General features: G+C 42.6%; 1 protein-coding gene and 1 pseudogene across 1 annotated transcript; both read left to right on the top strand.

Annotated features, from left to right (window-relative positions):
* The window catches only part of LOC138051207 (transmembrane prolyl 4-hydroxylase-like), a 4,279-nt pseudogene extending 187 nt beyond the window's left edge, over positions 1-4,092 (top strand).
* A 357-nt stretch (positions 4,093-4,449) lies between these two features.
* Positions 4,450-10,543, top strand: LOC138051208 (transmembrane prolyl 4-hydroxylase-like). Its single transcript, XM_068897368.1, has 3 exons — positions 4,450-5,346; positions 6,610-6,737; positions 9,548-10,543. Exons 1-3 carry the CDS (start codon positions 4,525-4,527, stop codon positions 9,858-9,860), a joined length of 1,263 nt encoding a protein of 420 aa, XP_068753469.1. The 5' UTR covers positions 4,450-4,524; the 3' UTR covers positions 9,861-10,543.
* Positions 10,544-15,000: the final 4,457 nt, after the last annotated feature.

Below are 15,000 nucleotides of genomic sequence, written 5' to 3'. Positions count from 1 at the left end.
TACTTCGTAGATTTTTTTTGTACTCCATCATTTTCAGCAAGTTATATTTGTCTTTACTGCCTTTTGTAATTACTGCCAGCTTTGATGAAGGCAACACAGTAACCAAGACAGTGCCTCAGAATTGCATGAAGACCTTTTGGAGGCCAACAATTTGTGCAAAGAATGGTGAGAGCCCGTACAACCCAGAAGATGAAAAATATGTCGCGTCGAAATCAGTTTACCGATTGGAGAGGCTGAATGGGGTGAAAGTTGGTCATGTTCGAGAAATGAATCTCACAGAAAATAAAAGACATCGAGTTATAACGCGGAGCTTGCGCCCGCTCCTCTTTGAGATTCCTGAATTTCTCACCTTCCAAGAAAGTAATAATATGATCCAGTCCACACAAAAACAACATCTGGAGAACAGCGAAACCGTGTACGGAAGAGGAGAGGGCTCTGAGAGGGCAGAATTTGAGAAAAAGATGAGAGGTAGAAACTTTACCGCTGAGAAAGGATTCCTGTGCAGAAGACTTATTGACTCTTTTGATTCACATAGTGACGGGAAAGTATCTTTACAAGAGTTTATCGGTTTTTTAGATAACGAGAAACACGTTCATCCGACAAGAAGAGACGCGCTGCCAATCTTTAATTTCTTGGATCTTGATTTCGATGGATACGTATTTCTGGAGGAGTGTTTAAAAATGAACAATGGCGCCTATGTGGAATTCCATTACTTAATTGAAGAGCTAAAACGTGATCCACGATATTTTATCCGGTTTAGCGAATCTACTAATTTACCCATACAAGAGCCTCTTGTTGGGGTCTTACGTGATAGGATTGTACGATTGACAGGGCTCTCAAAAACTCTGATTAAGAAAAGCGAGCCAATTCAGGTGAGGAACGCAAACAATAGGGCCGTTTATACGAGAGAAAATAAGCCGCGGCTTACGTAAGCCGCGAACACCCCGTATAAATGGTACAAAATCTACGTTCACGGCTTTCTCAAGCCGCGGCTTATCCTGGCTGGGGAGTTTATACTCGTATAAATAGTTCCTTTCGCGGCTTACGTAAGCCGCGGCCAGAGTTAGCCGCAGCTTATTTTCTCTCGTATAAACGGCCCTAATGAATGCAATGATGTCATCTTGAAAGTTCCCTGCTCTGTGGTACAATGCTACAATAGTTCACTTGGAAATGACACTTGAAATGCGTCACGGGACGGGGGGGGGGGGTAAACTCGCATATGAAAGGGGTGGGGATGCTCGTCGTCTCGCTTGGGGGTGTAATTTTTGGATATTGGTCTCACTTAGGGTGTTCCGAGGAGAACGCCATCATATGGTAGCCGTAAAAGTCTCAGTCGTAGTAGGGTTTCACGCGAAGAAATATAAAAATATTTATTATATAGATACTATGAAATGATATATGAAATGGATCATATATGAACTGCGGATATGAAATCAAGTGAAGCTATGATCCTCGCAGTTATGAACGCAACTTTTGCAATTGCGTAGAGAAGCCTGTGGAACCCACAAATGACCAGCCACTAAGGTATCGCGAGGTCACGGGTTCAAACCCCGTTGAAGTCCTGTTTTTTTCAGGCTTCTTTGCGCAATTGCAAAATTGCGTTCATAACTGCCAGGATCATATCTTCACTTGATATATAGATACTGATGAAATACCAGGATTTCTCCTTTTACTAAAAAATCATATTTTCACCGCGCGCAGTGAACATGTCATTTTCGTATCCCCGCGTGGCCATGTAATATCCTTTATTTATTTAAAAATCCTGCGCGAAGCCAAGATTGGTCTTCTTTAGTGGTTTAATTCAAAATCACAGACAAGCATCCCCACTCATTCATATGCGAAGTCCCCCCGGGCTGATTGTGGCGTAGTCACGGTCACAACCGTCACGGGACAGTTACTGCCTTTACTTTTTTTTTTCTTTTTATTTGCTACCACAAGTCCTGGGACAGAGTGATCAAAATGGGGGATATAATACTTCATTTAAGGCAACCTGACAGATAGATAGATAGATAGATAGATAGATAGATAGATATACCTTTATTTAAACACGATAATGTTGAAAGCTATAAAGCTTATGGGGTAGTGTGTTTACAAAAGACGCTTGAATGAATAAGATAAGATTCCTTTAAATTACATACTATTAGACGCCTAAACTAAAAATCCCTAGGGTCTAAGAGAGCTAAAAACTAAATAACAATTACGATTGTATATGCAAGATACAGTTAAAATGAATGAAACATAATACTTCATTTGAGGAAGAGATCGTGTTGTACGCCGCACCACGAGACGAAATGGCCATGCGAAGTCTGGATTCAGCCTTTTTCTCGTGCCTGTCTACTTCTCGCGCCCGACTTACTAAAGATAGAGGGACTGCTCGTAGTCCAGGACAGATAAAGCTCACGATAATAGCTAAGTCCACGCCATTTTCCAACAGTATTGTTCAACAGTGTTGGCCTACGATGCTGGTCAACACTGTTGTTGTCTAGAACTTTATCCCCTCTGTAAATGTTATTCGGTAGACTTAGCTGATTAAAGTGTAATGTGAAGTGCTAGTAGTTGAGTTCGCTTTTTCGCTTTTTTATACACAGGTAGTTCGTTACTCGGTGTTTGGACATTACAACGTGCATTATGACACCACATATGGGAGCGCAAGCAGGAATAAATGCTGTCGAGGAAACGACTACGATGACTGTCACTTGTGCAGGTACTTTGAATTTGCATCAACATGATGTCTCTTGAAAGTTCAAAAACACAGAACTGTTCCCCTTCCGAGGTGGCATTACGTACATATAGACTGCGAGCAGGCCCTCCGAGGGACTGGGATTGGGCAGAGAGAGAGCTAACGTACATACATACATACATACTTTATTTGGTAAGGCAGGTTAGGGATATAGCAGCAATAGCCTCCACTTCTAAACCAACGAGGGGAATGTAATAATTGCTTATTGCATTATGCTTTTATTTCGCCTGTTTCTTGCCTTGGAAACTTGGCTCCCTGAGGAACAGTCTTAGGATGGGCAACATTTCCAGTGAAACAGTGAGGAAGATCTGATGTTGCGCATTTCCTAATTTTTTTAATGCGCTTTTTTGGCTGTTTTTTATTCTTTTGACGGAATACTCTTGACATAGTTTTATCGAGCGTTTTTTTGGGAGCAGGGATAGAGTTACAGTACATTTTTTAATTTTCAGGTTCGCAACCATAATTTTGTACTTGAACGACGTTGCTGAAGGTGGTGAAACAGCGTTTCCAGTGGCTGACGACCCAAAAAAGTACAACTCAAGAAACTACTCGGTAACTCTGAACAAAAAATGTCATGAAGCAAGCTTGCTAATAAAACCAAGAAAGGAAAAGCGGTTATGTGGTACAACCATCTTCTAGAACACGATGGCGCAAATCACATGGGAAAAGTCGATGTGTTTTCGTTGCATGGCGGATGTGACGTTTTAGAAGGAGTTAAATGGATAGCAAACATTTGGATTAACGCACCGGTGGAACCAGGAGGAGAAATTTGACTATTTTTTGTCGTATAGAAGTTTTCCTCAAGACCAAGCCAATTGCGTCAGTTGCAACAGATGCGACAGATGCAGACAGTTAAATGATGATAGTGCAACGAAGAGATTTTAGGCAGTTACAATTTGCTTGGACTGTAATCTACGAAGGCTATCTTTTAGCTCGAAAAAATATGAAGCTTGTCGACTGATGAATTCCTGGCCCCAGTTTTTCAAAGGCCAGAGGTAGATAAGTCACCATCCCAGAGTTTCAATCTGTGCAAAGATATTTGTATTTGCGCACGTAACCGTGAATATAAACAATAAGAACAGCGTGCCACAAACCAGAGTATAGAGCGTTTTCATGTGACGTCAAGGCGGCCATGTTGGTGTTCCAAAACAAAGAAATGGTGGCCCTGATGGTGTACCATACAAATCCTCCGGGAACGGAACTCTATTTTTATGCAAATACTTTCTTTTGTTTCAGTAATCCAATATGGCCGCTGGTCACGAGAGTGAAAACGCTCTTTATTTATACTGTGACAACGGAGATCGAAGTATATTTGCATACCAGTTTAATAAAATGTTACTAAAAGGCACAAATTATCTGATTTTCTGAATCAGGTTAAATTATTCTCTGCTTTTACCATCCCTCGATTGTAAGTTGAAAACGAAAGCGATAAAATGCGTGACAGAACCAAACTCTGTCAGACGCGCGCACTCGAGGGGTCGACTTTGAAAACACATCTTCCCACTAGTAATCAATTATTACACGCTCTCTAGTGAGGCGAACTTGGGCTGCCTATGGAAATACCGAGCCTACTGAGTTTTATGAAAGGACCTCTGGTTGAGGTAGAGTAGATTTCAAACTTTGGACAGTTTGACTCTGTCCGTAACAATAAGGTAAACATTATCCCATTCAACGAACTTCCTGTTCTGTATCGTGTGACAGTCTGAGGTCAGATGTCTCGTAGGATTATTAATAGAACAAACGTTTCTTGTTTGTGTGATTCCTTGGCTGGAAATTAACGCGCCATGTCACAACAAATTCGATTCTGCATATTATTCTTCCTTATTAAATGTAAACTAAGCATTTTCAATGGCCTGGATATAAAACCAATCAAGGGAGAAACTTGTGCTCTCAGCGATGAACAGTCGGACGCCGATGAGGAAAATCCTTGTTTCAAAAAAGGATTATATTCTCCCAGAGATGTTCGCCTGAGTAGAAGAGAAGGGATTTCTTTAGGTCACAAAGAAACTGTTACTATTGATGAAGAAAAGAACTTGCAGCTCATTACTCGTAGCATGAAACCTCCAATATTCGAAATCGAAGATTTCTTGAGCCACGAAGAATCCGACCATTTGATAAGTCTAGCGGAAAGAAATGGTCTTGAAGAAAGTACGATCGGCCACGATGGAGCTGTTGTTACAAGAGAGGGAGTCAATGCAACTTTGACAGACAGACAAATGCAGATCCATTGTGGGCGAATCATTCGTTTTGATTCTAACAAAGATGGAAATGTTTCTTTGAATGAGTTTGCGGGTTACGCGTACAGGATGAAAAGAGCGCTTGTAGATGTTAATGATTTGTGGACCGTGTACAAAACTTTGCTACCGGAGGGAGCTCGCGTTTTCACTCTACAAAACTGCACCACTAAACTCAACCGAACGAATTTTGTGGAATTTTTTTATCAGCTATTCCACTTGAAACGCTTGCCCTACTTTAGAGTAAGACATAGTGAACATACTTGGGTGAATCTGGAAAACAAAGACCCTGTATTGAAGCGAATAAAACGAAGAATCGCAGCGGTTTCTCAGACTTCTATATCGCACGTTGAGCACAGCGAAGATTTGCAGGTAATAACATCAGTTGTTTTTTTTTATCGCGTCCGAAACATTTCTTGTTGCTTTAGTGCCAGAAGCTTGAAGTGAGGAAAACTCTGAACATTTTATTGCGCGTACAGGAAATGCCATCATCTTTTTGACCCTTTCGACCTTCTGCCAGTTTGTCCACAGGCAGACCACCCTCTGTTGTGTTTTTGTTATCGATCTGCTATCGGTCACGCCAAAACGCAGACTGCGTACCCTCACTATTATTGAGAGCTAACCGTAAACAGGCTAACCTGAATGTTATTTAGGTCTAATTCAGGCTAACCGAATTTTCATTTTACAGACGGTCTGCACAGTCTGCAGTCTGCGTTTTTCAGTCTCCCTCTGCTATCGATCTGCAGAAGAAGAACAATAATATTATGGCGGTTTCAATTTGCTCGGCAATAAGGTTTGAAAGCAAACCATTCAATGAAAGATCACACGAAGTGTCAACTGAGTCCTGTCTTATGTTTTTTTGGGTCGTTCCGAGCGGTTGCATTTGAGTCTATTCCAATCTACAAAGCAGTGCAATGTGGCCGATGGCAGTTCAAAAGCGCAACCCTGCTGAATGGCGGCGCAAAATGACGCCTAAAACAGCGAACCAACTAACCCGGAACGACCCAAAAAACATAACGCAGGACTCAGTTGACACTTTGCTTGGTCTTTCATTGAATTATATGCTTTCAAACTTTATTGCCGAGCAAATCGCGTAATATTCTTCTGTATTTATCATCAATAACAACAACAGCAAACGATAGTGGTTAGCCCGTGGTTTGTCATTACACAAAACATACACCGACATTACAGACTAAAGGAATCATTAATTCATCTATTTATTAAGCTTTAGAGCGGTTTTCAATTGAGTGTCATAAGTAATTAGATAATTACTTCGGTTTATGAATACTTTACTCAGTGATTGGCTCAAAGTTCTCGCGCCATTTTTTCAACCGATCAGAAGTAAAACCAAAACCAATCGTGGCTCGCGCGTGCACATTTTCCTGCGCTTTGTGTCGACTACGTGTAATTACTTCGAGTTTTGATTGGTTTACTGGATTGTCTCTGGCCTTTTTGATTGGCCAAAGTAATTACTTTGGTTTTGGTTTTACGACACTCAATTGGAACTCGCTCTATACAAAGTCTGCTACTATCAATGGTACTAGTTTTCTGTCCCGAGTCAATGGTACCCTTGACAAAGACCAAGACAAAATGTTAGAACATGCATACTGACTTTCGAATTAACTGTGATCGCAGGTTGTAAGTTATCAGCAAGATGGTCATTATCACGCACATTATGATTCCTCTGAGGGAGAAAAGCTGAAGGAAAAAAGATGCTGCCCTAAGTACGAAGACAAAGATCAAAGTCCATGTCTTTTGTGCAGGTATAAAATAGACAGTCGGAAATGCCTGTCTGTTCAACAAGCTGAACTTCATGGGACACGTCGCAGGGACAAAATCACCCCAAATTGGTGTTGCACAGTTACAAGAGTATCAGTTCACACGAGGGGACATGTCGCTGCAACATATCCCTCAAACATGTACTCGCAACATTTTCATGTGTGCACATGTTGTGATTTTGTCCCTGTTATGCGCCGATCAACTCGAAACTTCAACATCCCCCCCCCGGGGCATTTGAACTTTTGAAGATTGGATCGTTCAAATTCCCGCCCCCTCGGGCCAAAATGGTGTTCAAATGCCCTACCCTATCGACGGATTTGTCTGTCATACCCTACTAAAGAACAATCGTCGTCGGCTCCTGACGTCTTTAATAGAGACCTTTTCAAGACCTTTTTCGTAAGCCAATGGCTCACAAATGCCCCATCTCTTCCTGACGTCCAAACACGTTTTTTTTATAGATGTTAGCGACTTCGGCGCCCGTAAAAAAAACCATTTGAAACCTAACACTTCCGGTTCAATTTTCCCCACCCAAATGACCGCGGTTTGCCCGGGATGGGAGGGGGGGGGGGGGGAATGTTGAAGTTTCGATTTGATCGGCGCATTACATGTCCTCGCTACACGTCCCTGCTACATGTCGCCTCAATGTGCACTACACAAGTTTTTTTTGTCGCTGCACCATGGCCCTGCAACATAACATGACGCCTCGTGTCTCAGTACCCTAAAACTTAGCGATGTTCTTAAAATTGTGTGATCATTCAAAGTCGTTGGGCATGGGCAGTGTGTACCAACTTTCTAGGAATAAAATTGCCTTGCACGGCGGATGTTGGAAAAAATCATCGTTGCGTGGCTCACGGTCTTCACATAATCTCACACTTGGTCATGTCACGTGGCTGTCAGGATCAGAACAAAAAACAAACAAAAACAAACAGCGTTGATAAACATTGTATTCCAACGCATTTTTATAAAACTTGACGTTTCGTATACTAGTCAACACACATTTTCAAAAGTGACCGTTACAATTTTTAAAAACTATATATATATATCGTAAACAATAGGGGTCTGCAACCTAGACTGAGAAAAATGATCTGCAGCAGTACGTGTCTAGACATAATGAGAAGTAACAGCTAAAACAGCAATAACTTCTCACTGCTAATATTGACATTAAGGGAAGGCTTTAGTTCTTGAATGAACAAAGTCTCTTTAATTTTGCAGTGAAAGTCAGTTTTACCGGACGCTAAAATGTCAAAGTGATCCCATTTAATGTCGTGGCCAGTGGTTTTCACATGATCAGCAATGGCTGATGAATGGTCACTTTTAGCTAGGGCATTGAAATGTTCTATTTTTCTGTCGTGGAGTCTTCGTTTTGTTTTGCCAATGTAGAATTCATCGCAGTTCCAGCAGACAGCTTTATAGACGACCTTGGACCTCTGAGATCGGTTCAAGCGATCTTTGTATGGAAAAAAGGAGTGACCATTCAACAGCCATTGCTGATCATGTGAAAACCACTGGCCACGACATTAAATGGGATCACTTTGACATTTAAGCGTCCCGAAAAACTGACTTTCACTGCAAAATTAAAGACACTTTGTTCATTCAAGAGCTAAAGCCTTCCCTTAATGTCAATATTAGTAGTGAGAAGTTATTGCTGTTTTAGCTATTACTTCTCATTATGTCTAGACACGTACTGCTGCAGATCATTTTTCTCAGTCTAGGTTCCAGACCCCTATTGTTTACGATATATATATAGTTTTTAAAAATTGTAACGGTCACTTTTGAAAATGTGTGTTGACTAGCATACGAAACGTCAACTTTTATAAAAATGCGTTGGAATACAATGTTTATCACCGCTGTTTGTGTTATTTTCTTAATGAAACTACGATGGCCTAAGAACAAGAGTTTAAACAAAAACAAATGTCTAAAATGTAAAATGTACGTGAGGGAAATGTTGAACCAATTGTTGTTTGTTTGATATATTGCGTTGTCGTCGACTTTGCTTTTCCGTCACTTCCCTAACGGTGATTTCTTATGTTTGTACTGCTTCTGTAATATAAAGATTTAGCTAAGCCTAAAAGCGGACCTCCCCGGGTTATTTTTTCTTACAATAAGTTAACCCGGCTTGAGCTTGCGATCCAATCGAAACCCAGTACCCGGTCAGCGGTCAAATAAAAAAAAGCTGACCTCGATGAGCTCTAAACTGGCGGTGTACGTTGGACCTTAGAAGGCTGGTTTGCCCGGCCAAATTATAATAGTACATTACTAAATCAAATCTACATTGTCTCGGCGGCTCTTGCTCAAAATGTTTAGTTCTAAACTTGAGCCCGCGATATGGTCACGTGACACTGGTCACATTGGAATACATGGAGGGGTGGACGTACGGTCGTATGGTGACCAAAGCAAACTTTCTCGCACAGATAGGCTACCATATTTTCTTACCAATGGTGCTCCGCGCGCGCCTACGGTGCGTGGAGCTCGCTGTGGGCCTTATTCGTGCGGCGGCCATATTGGCCATAGACAATAGATTTCGTACCCCGAGCCTCGAGTTGAAATGCTTGGGAACGAGATTCGGCGGGGCAAAACAAAAGTTTCAATCCCACGTGACTCAACATGGCCGCCGTTCTCTTCATTACTCCTTTGGGTTGCGCATCTACTCAACGGAAAAAATGTTGGCCTTCTTCTAAACAAATACCTGAGCGAAAAAGAATTATGGGAATTGCATGATGCATCCCATCATTTCTTTTGCTTCATTCCACTTTTTTTGCTTCACCTTCTGATTGTTTCATTGCTTTGCTTCTAGATACATCACCATTCTGATTTATCTCAACAACGTCACAAAAGGAGGAGAGACAGTATTTCCAGTCGCAGACCGCGAGGATCTATTGCATGCGCAAAATGGTAGCAGAAATCCAGATTGCAACAATGCAAGCCTGGTGGTAAATCCTGTGAAGGGACGAGCGTTGATGTGGTACAACAATGTGCTGGATGCGGAGACAGGGAAAATGGGAGAAGTGGATAAATTTTCTTTGCATGCAGGATGTCATGTTATTGAAGGAGAAAAATGGATCGCAAACATGTGGATCAATGCTCCTCGCGGTGATGAAACTGTTTAAATTTCTCAAGCAAGTTGTGATGCAAGGAGTCTCAAAATGGGATGATTTGCAGAAGGTGCCTATAAACTCAGACGTATCAGTGAAATGAAAACCTCGGCTTAATCTGAGTTGTTGGTTTTGGGATTTTGTTATTTAAATGGAAAAATCCACGTTATTATTATTATTTTTAAGCAAGCCCAAAGTGCAGACGTGTTTTATGGTGCTACTACTCCTCCAGAAAGCTTCTGAGAGAGACATTTCCTGGGACGTGGCCGCCCGAGCACTCCTTCTTTCTGCACTCTGTTCTGCCTCGCGCAAGCCCTCCTGCAACTACCATTGATCTCCGACCGGCCTTGAACATCTTGCTCTTCTCCATCCTCCTTCCTTGTTCCGTCTGATCATATCCCTTGATATGAGGAAAAGTTGACGCCTTATATACCCGAACGAATTGACGCAATCTCCTTTTCAAGGACCGTGCCTACTATTGTTATTGCGCATACGTTCTGCGCATCTCGACATAATCCGATTTCCTGTGCGTGGTTCTTATTATATACAGGGATATATTTTTGCGCGCTTCAAAGCAGAACTTAGCAAGTGCTCTTTCTACAAAGACAATCGGGGGTAACCACACATTTTGCCTTTTGGATTTCAATAACATGTTAAGATCTGCTTTTCCAGCATATTCAGTAAACCACGCAAAAGAACCTTTGAATCAGTAGGAACCGTCCTTAAAGCGCGGGGAGGCAGCTCTTTCCAGCTGAGAAAACAGCTGAACGCATAAATGTTCTGTAAATCTCAGTCCATTGTTTTCGAGAGCAACGGGAGAAGTGCAAATGATTCTGTGAACAGGACTGATTCAAAGAAGAAAACATTATTTTCTGACAAAAATTCCAAAACAATTCACTCGCTTCGTTCGCCATCTTTGAACAATGTCGTTCACAGAACCCTTGGTTTCCCAAAACAGGCGCGGTTGCATATGTAGCTGCCGCAGCCTAGCCTCTCTCGCGGGCGTACAGAAAACTAGAATCCTGAGAACAGAAGAGTAAAGGGCAACAATTTTCGTGCAACTTGTCGCGCAACAATGTCGCATTGCAAGTTGAGATGGTTTGTTGCACGTATTACCACCTTCTTGCACAAAAAGATTTTATGTTGCAATAAGCAAAAGCGACGTCTACTTTTTGTAACATAAAAGTTTGTTGCTCAAGAAGGTGGTAATATACGGGCAACAAACCATCTCAACTTGCAACGCAACATTGTTGCGCTACAAGTTGCACGAAAATTGTTGCCCGTATTACTGGGGCCTTAAGAGGCTATTTAATATAGTTACAGGAAGTTGCAATCTCAGGTTAACTAAGTGCGTTCGACAATCGCTTTGGGACTGAAGAAGAAGGGTAGGGAAAGAAACAATCTCTTTTTGCAACCATGTCCTCTATCAGATATTCACTAAGGAACAGTGACTTCGATATCCCTATTTTTTGATTATTAATTGACATACTAGCTGGACCCATATATGTAGATAAATTTTTACCACAATTGCTTGTAATGTCGCAGTCTGATTGGCTAATTTGCCGTTGTCGACAAGAGTTTTTGGGATAATCCGAAAAAGGATCATTGATCCAAGATCACTTGGATCATGGTTCATCACACAAACCGAAGAATCCTTTCCCAGAGTGGATTTATCGGTTTCTTTGATGCACCCTGATCCAAGTGATCTTGGATCAGTGATCCTTTTTCGGATCATCCCAAAGGAACGTACCCCTTGACAACGCTGCTCGCATCAATTTGTCACGCAATGTAATAGCCAATCAGGAACGCTCATTTTGGGAAATAAACCAATCGTATTGCGATAAAGTTATAGACAACGCTTGCTCTTTATTGGTCACGCTCGGAAATAAACACTTTCTTTGGCGTTGAATATTGTGGTAAAAGAACATCTCGAAAGTGGTTCAGCGTTGTCTGTACTCTTATAGACAATGATATTCGTCATCACATTTGTTCTGGATTCACTCGGTTTTGACGACTGTGGTGACGAATATCGTTGGCGATAAGAGTACAGACAACGCCACTTTCGACTTGTTAAACAGCCCCACCTCGCTCTCTCTTGATCACACGTTTTCAGGCCTGGAAACCACTAGTTCATTTCGGGAAGGCATACACACAGTATTCCTTTGAATTATTGTCGATTTGGACAAATATTTACCCCATTTTTAACACACGTCTCGAAGTTTTCGATCAGAAAAGCGTGTTGTTGAGTAGTTTAAAACTGGCGGCAGCTAGAAATAATTGTTTGTCGGATTCCAACTTAAGGAATGATCGAAGCGGCGTAAATATTCGGTTCGTTGCTGAAGACGAGTTGTCTTTGACACATTTTATGGAACACCGAGTCTCTGAGAACAAATTTTACTCTGACGAGTCGGGATTCAGCCATGAAGAATCAGATGAATCGACATCTGACGAGGGCACGGACGAGGAATCGATGTACAGGTACAAGACTGGTCAGAGGAGATTTAAGGGAAGATGTAGAAATTTCACGAAGAGCTTGGAATAAATGTCAATGCTTAACTCTGAAAGCCTTCGATCATGCCTGGATTTCTTTTCATTATTCTTCACGGTGGACGTTTTTTTTTATGTTTAAGGCGAATGGCTGGCCCCCCGGTTGGGTGAGTGCAATGGCCGCCAGACATAACGCCTAATCCACCAACAATGGTGGTTCACCTTAAACGAGGGCGCACCAGCGCGTCAAACTCACTGGGTAATCGAACCCCACCTCACAAAAATTCAAAACAGGAACAAGAACAGACTAACGGAAAATACAGCCGACAACATGATTAACTTCAACATTAGTAACAGGCAACTTATGAGACTTGATTAGACTATGGACGAGCTTGAAAACAGTAGCTTGATCAGAACCGGGTTTCATTCTGGACAAGGTAAGACGAGTTAACTTTTTGACATCGGACGGGGACGAAACTGCATGGACGATTTCACCTTCTTCAACATCTGACGAGACAGACGGCACAAGAACAGGAGGCAAAATAGGAATACTGACAGAAAACGACGGCATGACAGAAATGGAACGCGAGGCAGGAGACGTGACTTGGGAACCAGGTGGGACGGGAGCAGGGAACGAAATAGCAATGCTGACAGGAACAAGTGGAAGGACTGGACATGAAGCAGAAGACGTAACCCGGGAAACAGGCGGGACAACAGACACAGACGTGGACGGGACGGTGGAAACAGGAACAGACACGGCTTGAATGACAGACGGGGCAGGAACAGCAGACACAGGCGTAGTTACAGAGGAGACAGGAAGAGACGAAGATGCAGGAAGACTGGGACGAGACAGGCCCCAGGCCTGCACACAATCCCGAGCCCTGTGACGTGGCTGTTTACAGCGCAGGCACCGGCCCGAGAAAGGGACAGCCTGAGGCAAATGACCACTTTCATGACAGATAGAACACACGACGGGCTGGCCAGCATGCCACGAACGGGAAACGTGGACACACACAACGTAGACGGGATGGACTGGACAGACTCATCGAACGACATAAGAAGAACGCGGGTACCATTAGCCACGGACGGGAAATCACGGAAGAAACAGGGACGAACGGAATGGACAACACCAAAGGACTGGAACACAGCTTAGACATCAACATCAGGAACTTCAAATGGGAGGTCATGCACATACACAGAACGAAGAATCATATCAGGAACGGTAACAGGAATAGGCACATCACCAAACAGGAACGAGGACTCCCGAAGGAGCTCGTCCCTGTATTCGGCAGACTTGAGGGTGACGCGTACTCTGCCATTCTTCAGGAACTGTACAGCATCAACTTTTTCTGGAACCAGGGCCCGCAACAGCTGTGGTATGATCTCGATGGCACCAGTGGACTTGTAGATGTCAGACGGAAAGTGGAGGACCACACTTCTTGGAAACTCCATCACACCGCACAGGAACAGGAATAGGAACTGGAAACCAAGTGCCAAGCCCTCACGAGCTTTATTGGCAGAGACACTTACCTGCACGACAAACTAATGAACGCGTCAGGTGGAGGTATGGAGATTGCTAGTAGAACAAACTAGTTTATATGCACAACAGAAGAGGGGCCACCAATGAAATAAAAGCTTGGGTTCGGTCACTAAACCAAACCTTAGTTCTTATTGGAGTATAGATCCTGCTCTAAGCTCTCCCTTTTTCGCCTATATAATTCACAGGGATAAATTCCTTCAGATTTTGAGATACCTACACTTTGTAGACAACACCCAGGCACCCAGGGCTGGCTCTGCTGATTACAATAAGTTGTACAAGATACAGCCATTTCTGTATCAGCCTTATGCACTAGTGAGTAGAAAGCCCTGCACCCCCATACCCGGGGAATGCAGGGCATTAGCGGGGGATTTCTGCGGTTTTGGACTGTCACGTTTGCCACGGTATGCGGGGTTTTCGACAGCATTAGGCGGAAGTATCGGCGAGCGGGGACCTTGAGCAGGGCTTAGACAGGGATTTGCTTTTTGACGCCAACTTGAACAGGCACGCAAAGATCACTAGGAGAGCATATGGTCTCAAAAAGGCGGCTGAGTAAAGTTAAAATCCAATTCTTTTCATCTTTGTAATGGGCTCTCAGTTAAATTCTGGGTTCAATATGTAAATATTGTCATTTCGCAATTTAGCAATTTATAGCGTTGACCTTTTGTCTCAGTATTTCCATTGGAATACAAAGCGAACATACGCGTAGAGGCTGACAGTGACATTACGTTATGATTTGTGAGAAAAACCTTGTAAATGTTACCTCCGATGGGTTTCGTCTTTTTGAGTTTCTCCACTACCACGGTCTGCATAATGGTGGAACATGCAAGTTCCTACCGAGGACTCTTTCAAAGGTGTACTGTAATTCACTAGTTTTTTTTATTTTCTTTGCTATAGTTTTCAAAGTAGTTTCAAAATTTGTTACCGATGAAGGGTTATTTCAGGATATTATCAAGGTAAGAGAGAGAATTCCCCATATAGGCTTTCTACTAAAAGTAATCCCTCTTAAGTTATTTTTAGACATGGTCCCCAGTTCTTCCCCGGATGTTACTCGCGCGTTGCGTGGATGTTTTCAGGGAGGATTTGTTTATGTTTCGTTTCTTTTAGTTTCAAATCGAAGGAAAACCTTCA

The sequence above is a fragment of the Montipora capricornis genome, chromosome 6 (genome assembly GCF_036669925.1).
Source record: "Montipora capricornis isolate CH-2021 chromosome 6, ASM3666992v2, whole genome shotgun sequence".
Lineage (NCBI taxonomy): Eukaryota > Metazoa > Cnidaria > Anthozoa > Scleractinia > Acroporidae > Montipora > Montipora capricornis.
The sequence above is the reverse complement of the archived record's forward strand: the minus strand, read 5'-3'. Positions and strand labels throughout refer to the sequence as shown.